Source organism: Trachinotus anak, unplaced genomic scaffold, assembly GCF_046630095.1.
Source record: "Trachinotus anak isolate AG129_WGS33_773 ecotype Australia unplaced genomic scaffold, CSIRO_AGI_Tana_v1 ptg000008l, whole genome shotgun sequence".
NCBI classification, from domain to species: domain Eukaryota; kingdom Metazoa; phylum Chordata; class Actinopteri; order Carangiformes; family Carangidae; genus Trachinotus; species Trachinotus anak.
Window position 1 is genome coordinate 13,532,872 of NW_027273859.1, and position 8,514 is coordinate 13,541,385.

The 8,514-nt window shown below is 38.9% G+C and overlaps 1 protein-coding gene across 1 annotated transcript; it reads right to left on the minus strand.

Moving 5' to 3' along the window:
- Positions 1 to 624: 624 nt before the first annotated feature.
- On the minus strand, positions 625 to 4,711 carry LOC139623994 (arrestin domain-containing protein 3-like). Its single transcript, XM_071482719.1, has 7 exons — positions 4,383 to 4,711; positions 3,761 to 3,805; positions 3,338 to 3,398; positions 2,918 to 3,068; positions 1,990 to 2,086; positions 1,651 to 1,907; positions 625 to 1,301 (listed from the first exon to the last, which is right to left on the minus strand). Exons 1-7 carry the CDS (start codon positions 4,642 to 4,644, stop codon positions 1,032 to 1,034), a joined length of 1,143 nt encoding a protein of 380 aa, XP_071338820.1. The 5' UTR covers positions 4,645 to 4,711; the 3' UTR covers positions 625 to 1,031.
- Between the last annotated feature and the right edge of the window lie 3,803 nt (positions 4,712 to 8,514).

Here is an 8,514-nt window from a genome sequence, read left to right on the forward strand (position 1 = left end):
GTTTAGGTCTGGAGACTGCTGGTCATCCAGTCACCATTTCTGTCTTTTCCTCTAATGTTTCCAGTCATTTTCTTGCTGTAGGATGAACCCCTGACCAACCAGTCCATCTTCCTTTGTTACCTGCCTTTTTCTCACCATTCTGATAGTATTATACAGTATTACCTCTTGCAGTATTGTCCAACAAAACTTGTCCCTAGAAGAGTTTGCATTAAGTTTCAAGGCTTCATTCCATGACTGGAGGAAAACTATAAGTTAACCAGTTTATTCATCTCCGGAAAAAGGCCTGTTTTCTATGAAATATATAAGATTTTTCAGTTTTTGGTGACCTAAACATTTTTTCTGTGGGCGGTTTGCTGCTGACAGTATTCAATAGAACTGTGACATTTCAATAGAAACTGGAAAAATGGGGTTGTTCTACAACTTTTTACTGGTAGTGTAAAACCACCTTCGTCAACATCACATATTAAGACCTATGGAACACCCTGATGCTGGAAAGAACACACCACAGAATACTTGAACATATAGGGAGATAATAACTACAACCATATCACTCTGCTATGTCATGCTCATTTTTCATATGTGAAGAAAAACTGTGAAAAGATATTATATAAGGATATACAAGGATGTTTTCATGCAAAGGTTTAATAAATGACTTTCCAATCACAGATCATAGAAAAAACATTGTAGCACTGTCTGAAACAGGAGTACTGTTAGATTCCAAGATTAGTAATGAGCCTTGCAGAGTCAGACAGGGCAAAATCATTCAGGTGTCTGAAACTCTGGTAGGTCAACTTCTCTTCACGACTATTTGTTTTACAGGTACATTTTTTCACTACTGCACAATTCACTCCCCTGTATATAGGGTGCTATGTATAGCATAAATATAGATATTAGCAGATAGTGCTGGTGTCTACCAAACAATTTCACCCTGATCAGAAAGTTTTAAAAGAAGTTTTAAAAGAACCTCAACCACAAGATAATGATTAAATGTAACTTTCGTTTCTATCGCTTCAAGTATCTTCACAGTGCTGTTACTGATATTTGTTGCCAAAATCTGTAAAAGGAGGGTACAACCCATGTGCTCCATAGGGAGGAGGGGGACCAAAAGGCTGGGGTGCTGCTGGTGGTTGTGGTGGAGCAATGCCCCAGGCTGGTGGGTTTGTGCTCCCGAATGGTTCAAATGCAAAGTCAGAAGCAGCAGCAGCAGGGGGTGGTACCAAAGCTGGGACCTGAGAAGCCAGCATGATGATTATGGGAAATTTGATCTCTGGGTCTGAAGCATATTTGACATCCAGGTAGACCTGTGGAAAACACAGCTGATGTTATATTGTTGGAATTTATTTGTTCTGCTTTATATCTCCAGAATAGTTGGGATATACAGTACTCTAGAGACATGCATCATGTGTCTGACAACATGACCCTGTTCAGCTAATTCTTGATTTGATCTATTTCCCTTTTTTCTCTTACAATGACCAATTTATCCCTCCAGCATCAGACAATGCTGGATATGAGATATAAGGGTGTCATCTAACCAAACAATTACCATACATGTCCTACAAATGTCAATAAATACTTTTTCAGGAGATGTGATGCTTTTTGTGCACAGTCACACAAGAACATGCTCACATACACACACACAGAGCTGCTTACCCTGAGTCTGTACTCTACTTTGATGATTTTGCAGGTGAGGATGGAGGGCTCCATATCATGGGGGATGGTGATGACCCTTGTGACCTTTGTGTTAGCAGAAGGAGGGATGGGTTCGCCAACCTCTTTCAAGAGGTCTTTAGTGTGGACTCTTCTCTTCCCTCTTGCGAAGAAGCTGTGCTTTCTGTACAGACAGTACTTGGGCTTGATTTCACGAGAGGAGTTGTTCTGAATGCAGGCCACAACCTTTAATCCTTCTCCTGAAAAGAAAAAGACCAGAAATGTCAAAACAACCCTTGGCATGAGACTGATAAGTGTCAATATCACTATGAGTGCTCTCACCTTGGAAGAATCCCGTTTTCTCAATATCTACATCCATGGATACTGCTCCTGAGGTGAAAACTTTCATTTTCTTATCCTTAGACTCATGCTGTGGTGTCTAAAAGACCAGATTCATTAATGCAATAATCTTAAACAACAGAGAGGAAACACTTTTTAGCTTTTATCCTGGAGTCTCATATGTCCATGTCCAGTACATGCCTGAGTCAATTCAACGGGTCAAGTGTTAAAATAAAATACCCCTTCGATAATATCTGTAACAGGAACACACACACACACACACACACACACACACACACACACACACACACACACACACACACAGTGTAGTTTTCCCAGTGAGGCTGAGCATGATATGTGCATTTTTAAACCATGTTTTCACAGGTTGGGTTTGCTGAATGCAAATACTCAAATATCCAGTCCTGAGGTCTGTACTACAAAGCAAGTTCAACATACCCAGGATAACTTTTCATTATGTTAGTGAACCTTACATTGGTCGTCCTAGATAACCTGTACTATGAAGTTGGTTATCAGCTGGCTCAGTTAACCCTGGGTTTACATATTAGGCTACAAGCATATTCATGTCAAAGAGGCAGAGTTGTTAATTATGAGAAGCACTGAAAGAATCATGAATAAAGTATTAAACATGATATGAGAAGAAACCCTCATGCCGGCCGGTATCTTCCATTACAGCGACATCCAAATATTGATATTCAGCATTGTGAAATATGAAACAATATGATCATATAATAACAATATCAAAGAAACACTAGAAATAATTTCTAATTATTAAGGTCAGACTGAGGATATGTTGTAAATAAGTGCATGAATTAAGGGCTGAATTTAATCTCTCAACTGCTATCAACAAACCCAGCAGATTAATTTTGTCCCTTTTGGAACGACAGGAATAATGATGAAACTAAACACTTACCATTATCTCAGGGATACTGGTGGGGTCTACTTTTGACACAAAGTTGATCTTAGTTGAATCTTTACTGGGAACCCTCATTGATCTGCTCAGCTTGGCTTCCAGCAAGTACACAATTTTACCGACTTCACCCTTAAAGGAGGAGGGCATATCCCTAAAGCACAAGAGAAGCAGGCCAGAGGAATATGAGAAACTGATCGCAAGAAATCAAATGAATATGCAACAGCTCTATAAAGTAATAGGACCTTTTTAAAATCATTTAATTAAACAAATTCTATCAACATAAACTACAGCTGCGAAACCCGAGGTTACTCCATTAAGATGTCTTTCATAATATGCAAGTATTGTATTTTTAAGTCTGGAGAGGATAAAGGTCTGTCTGCTCAAATTCATTTTGGAACCATCAAAAAAAGGATTACTTACTGGAAAGGGATTTGAAAGGTGAATGGATAGACATGGCATCCTGGTGCAACAACACTGCTGTCTGAAAAAAGTAAAAAGAGATTGGTAAAGAAGATGATGTTCTGACATCTGTTTATTTTAAAACCCTTGTAAATTTGCCCCAAACTGTGGCCTGGTCTGTGGTGTCACAGACTTCTAATACTAACTTGTGGGTCTCTGCTAGTGGCTTTGGGGGTTGTGCTTGGACACAACCCCCAAAGCCACAGTTTGGGGCAAATAGGGTGGTCGATGGTCAACACACGGCCCCTCAGGTCACTGAGAAGTTGTTAATATGCACCAGAAACTTGTTTCAATCCACTTGACAGAATTAAAACCACAATACAGGATCTTTTTGTATAATAATAACACAACTGAGCCACACCAGAGGCTCCGTGAAATACTTACATGTTTCTCCATGCTGGTTTGTCAGAAGTGTTTGCTGGTCATTTCCTGAAGAAAAAGCAGCACATTGATTTAACAGCAATTAAAATTTCTTAACTAGACCGGGAAAATGATCAGCTTTTTCAATCACCTGATGATGATCTGCAGGTTATTTTTTAATAATCTATGAGGAGTTGGACTAAACTCTTATTGACTGATCACACAAACGACTAATCAGTTAATCCATTCATTAACTTACTGCTCCAGCTCTAATCATTTGATGACAATTCATAGAATTGTATTTTGAGTTTTTCACCTTTCAACATTTCAACATTCCAGTTTCAGGCTAACTTATGTCTGCACATATTCAGTGCAACTAAACCTTCTGCCCGAGTCAGGTCCTTTACTTGTGTACATAAGAAAATAGAGACAAAGAGCAAGTATGCATCTTATTTTGGCCATCTGACCAAAAAAAAAAAAAAATCCCTACCAAAGATAAAAACCAAACCTACGCCCTTGTTTTGAAAGTTCTTGAAATTCTTTAAAACCTCTGCAAAGTCCATGCAAATTCTTGAACACGAGCAATCACATCTAAAAAACCGCGTAGTGTTAGTCCGAGTTGAAACCTGGACGCCTACCTGCCTACCTGTGAGATCTTTATCTCGGATGAAGTAATGCTTCAGGCTGAAGTACTTGTCCTTGGAGTGGTAAACAACAGTGGTTTGGCCGTGCCTCTCGCTCCACAACACCTCGGCTTTCCCTTTGAACTTAATACACAGGGACTCTATTTGGCAGTCTTTGGCCACCTCCAGAGCCACCTGACCAGAAACCCAGTCACCACTGGTGAAAGTGTCTCTCCCATGAACAGGGCTGTAGGTGACTTTAAGGCTCTTCACGGTGCTCGACATGACGCGTAGAGCCGCACAAGCAGAGACGATGAAGCTCGACCACCTCTGACTTCCTCGATGGGTGTGTCCTGCCTTTGAGGAGGAATCAGGTGTATTTCCGCGATAAAAACTCCTCCCCTCATCATCATTCATTCATTCATTCATTCGTGGGCCTACTCATTTTTTTAAAGCAGCAGTTTCCCTGTCTGTCTTGTTATTTAACAGCCGACCTCAATAGGTAAAAATAAGTCCATCCTTAATGAGCAGTCTGCATAAAATCAGCACATCTGTTACTCTGCATAATGCTGCTGCACTGAGGGCTATCTTGAGTAAGATATTATTGTGGGGCATTTTAAAAACTCTATTACAGTGTATTCATATCATATCTAAATCCTTTAACTTACTGTTGATTTGGTTCTACAGCATTAAGACCTGATCACAATCCTCATTTTTATTTTCATATGATCTGTGGTGGTGCACTGCTCTCTAATAAACACAAGAGAACAGTGACTATACCGTTGATATTTGATCTACTTCAATAGATCAGTCAGTGAGTATGTACAATATTTCATGAGCACATTTAAAAAATATTGTAATTCATTCAACATTTCTCTTTTCATTGTGTCAACAAAATCTCAGATAATCTTTCACTGAAAATGGGTAGAGATACTTTTACTTGCAAGGTATGATACTGTTTTATGACTGTTGGTATTAGATATCATAGTTTATAGGGATGCTTATCTTGCATTTTATGTTATGATTATGAAAAACCAACCAGACTTCAGTTACACATAACAGCAGTAACCAACAAGACTTACCTACCAAGTATCTTACCTACAAAATAGAAATAGGGAACAATACAGTGTTTAAGGGTTTAAATCATTAATATTTTCAAAAGATGAAGGATGCTTTTATGGAACAGATAAACAATTAGAAATTTTAAAAACAAGCAATCATGGAATCTTTTTTTTTTAACCAAATTTGATCAATATTTTAGACTCAATCATTGGCCAAATATATTCGAGGCATTCTGTCAACAAGGGAAATCAAATATTGTTAGATAGTTCCCAACTGTTGCAGAAGATCCCACAAATGTGTTGCACTTCTCGCTCCTGTGTCCAGTTCCTCAAAGCTGTTAGATTCAAAGTTTATTAATAATATCTGCCAGTGTTCCAACAATCTCTACAGCCCAGAGGGTTCAGTCATGGAGAGTCTCGCAGAGTCAGACTTAGATGGGATAAAAGCTGAGGTATCTGAAACTCTGGAAGGTCCACCTCTTTTTATTGGGTTGCTATGTTTTGCGGGTTACTTAGGAAATGATGCAACACATTTTATCACGACTGCACATTACACTCCATTGTATGTAGGATGCTATAGGCTATATTAACAGACAGTGCTAGTGTCTACCAATCAGTTTCACACTGATTAGAAAGTTTTGAAAGAAAAGATCTTCAATCACAAGATAATGATGAAATTTAATTTCTATGGTGAAAGGGCGGGTTTGTGCTCCCAACCTGTTAAAATCCAGAGGCAGCAGCAGCAGCAGGGGGTGGTGCCACAGCAGGAACCTTAGAGGCTGGCAGGAGGATTGTGGGAAATTTGATCTCTGGGTCTGAAGTATATTTGACATTGAGGTAGACCTGTGAAAATCACAGCTGATGTTATATTGTTGGAATTTATTTGTTCTCCTTTATATCTCCAGAATAGTTGGGATATACAGTACCCTAGAGACATGCATCATGTGTCTGAGAACAAACAGCCAATTCTTGATTTGATATTTTTCAGTTTCCCCTTCTTCTCTCATGACAGACAAACTTATCTCTCCAGCATCAGATTATCCTGAATATTGACCAAGGATGTCATCTAACTAAACAATTTCCATACATGTCCTACATCTATCACCAATATCACAGTCTTGGGTTTTTTGTTCACAGTAAATAATTCATGATAAGTCTGGTGCATTTGCTCTACAAGTTCTGCATATCATCACCAGTGTTACAATTATTTTGCATGGTGTGTGCATGACTGACTCCCTCAGGCAAACACTGTAAACAATGAGAGGGAGGTGGCTCCAAAAGCATTCAGCAGCTGTAGGATTTTTGTGTATAAGGGGCACAACACTGCAGTTGATACTGTCCTTAAGCATGTGTTCATAAAGCAGTGAGCTAGGAAACACTCATCTTGATCTTGATTATCTTGATAAACATTACAAGAGCCAATATCGCTTCTTTTTTTATTTCCAATGTTGCTGCTACATAATTCAGGGGACACTTGACACACAAGTGTCTATTAAGACCTTAAATCCCTATAACTGTCAGCTGTACACACAGTACCTGGGCTTGATTTCACTGGAGGAGTTGTTCTGAATGCACGCCACAACCTTTAATCCCTTGGCATGAGGCTGATACAGTAAGTGTCAATATCACAGTGAGGGCTCTCACCTTGGATTTCAATTTCAGTATATGGGCAAACAGTGTTGCCAGTGAGAATGAAAAACCATGTTTTTACATGTTGTGTTAGCTGAATGCAAATACTCAGTCAAATATCCAGTTGTGATGGGTTTAACAACACTGAGTCAATTCAATAGTGTTAAAATAAAAATACCCCTTAGATAATATCTGTAGCAGGAACACAAAAAAACCCAAACATTTAAACTTCAGTATATGAACAAACCAGTCGTGGTGGGTTTAACAACATTGCTCAACACACTTAAACTAACAAATTTAGTTAGTTTTCATACAGTAGGTTTATGATATGGTATGTTGTTTGAATCACTGAATTAAATCTATTCTCTCAAAATAAATGACAGCTGATAATCCATTATGGTTTTTCCAAAAGATAATATGCAAGTACTGTATTTTCAAGTCTGGAGAGGATAAGAGTCTTTCTGCTCAAATCCAATATGGATCCAGAAAAAAATATATACATATATTATTTACTGGAAAGGGACCTGAAAGGTGAATGGGTAGACATGCCATCCTGGGACAACATTATTGCTGTCTGAAAAATTAAAAACAAAATTGGTGAGAAGATGATGTTCTAACATCTGTCTATTTTAAAACCCTTGCGTGTAGCGGGATTTGGGGCTGGGGGCACAATGCAGATCCCTATCTGAATCAGCTGTTAGGACTTGATGCCCACCTCTGCAGAAAAAGGTCAGATGTAATGAGTGACTAAGAAAGCTGGAAAAGTGTCACAGACTTCTTCATCAAGCTTCTAAAAACTTTTTCAAAAGTTCAGCAGTGAACAGCAGAGAGTAAATGTACTATTGTGGCACTATGGGTTTAGGGGTTGTGCCTCATGGCCCCACAGCTCACTGAAGCTGTTACTATGCACCACAAACCTGTTTCAAGCCACTTGCCTGAATTAAAACCACAACACAGGATCTGTCTGTTTGTATAATATAAAAACAACTGAGCAACCACACTGATTTACTTCATTGATTCACCAGTCTGCAGATTATTTTATGAATAATCCAACAGTAATAATAATAATCTAAGAGTTGGTCATTTGGTCACTGAACAATGGAAAAATTATTCGATTTTGTACATTGATGTACATTTTACATGTTTCATTATCGGATCACTTCATGTAAGTATCTTTTATATATGTAGGCTAATGAAACGGTGTGTCTACGTCATTGTTTCCAAAGGTCTCCGTTTTTGCCTGTCCATACTACAACGCAGCCCCAGAGTTTTCAAACTGAAATGGGGCCAACAGCGTTTCCAAGCCACTCCATTTTCATGGCTCGAAAACTGGATGGATGGGAGGCGAAAACGTAGCAGAAGTGATGTGTTTTAGAATGAAAACGTAGCAGTGTGGACGTAGCCTACAGGTCTGACTTGCCAGCTGCTGTGTCTGCAAGCATGAGTTTCTTGTTAGTTTGTTTTT

What these genes read in the sequence shown, in the direction of transcription:
- LOC139623994 (XM_071482719.1), bottom strand. Translation starts at nt 4,644, where the DNA reads ATGTCGAGCACCGTGAAGAGCCTTAAAGTCACCTACAGCCCTGTTCAT. An exon ending in ACCTTTCAAATCCCTTTCCA is followed by an intron (nt 3,069 to 3,337) that starts GTAAGTAATCCT and finishes CTTGTGCTTTAG; the next exon opens with GGATATGCCCTCCTCCTTTA. An exon ending in AAGTAGAGTACAGACTCAGG is followed by an intron (nt 1,302 to 1,650) that starts GTAAGCAGCTCT and finishes TGTTTTCCACAG; the next exon opens with GTCTACCTGGATGTCAAATA.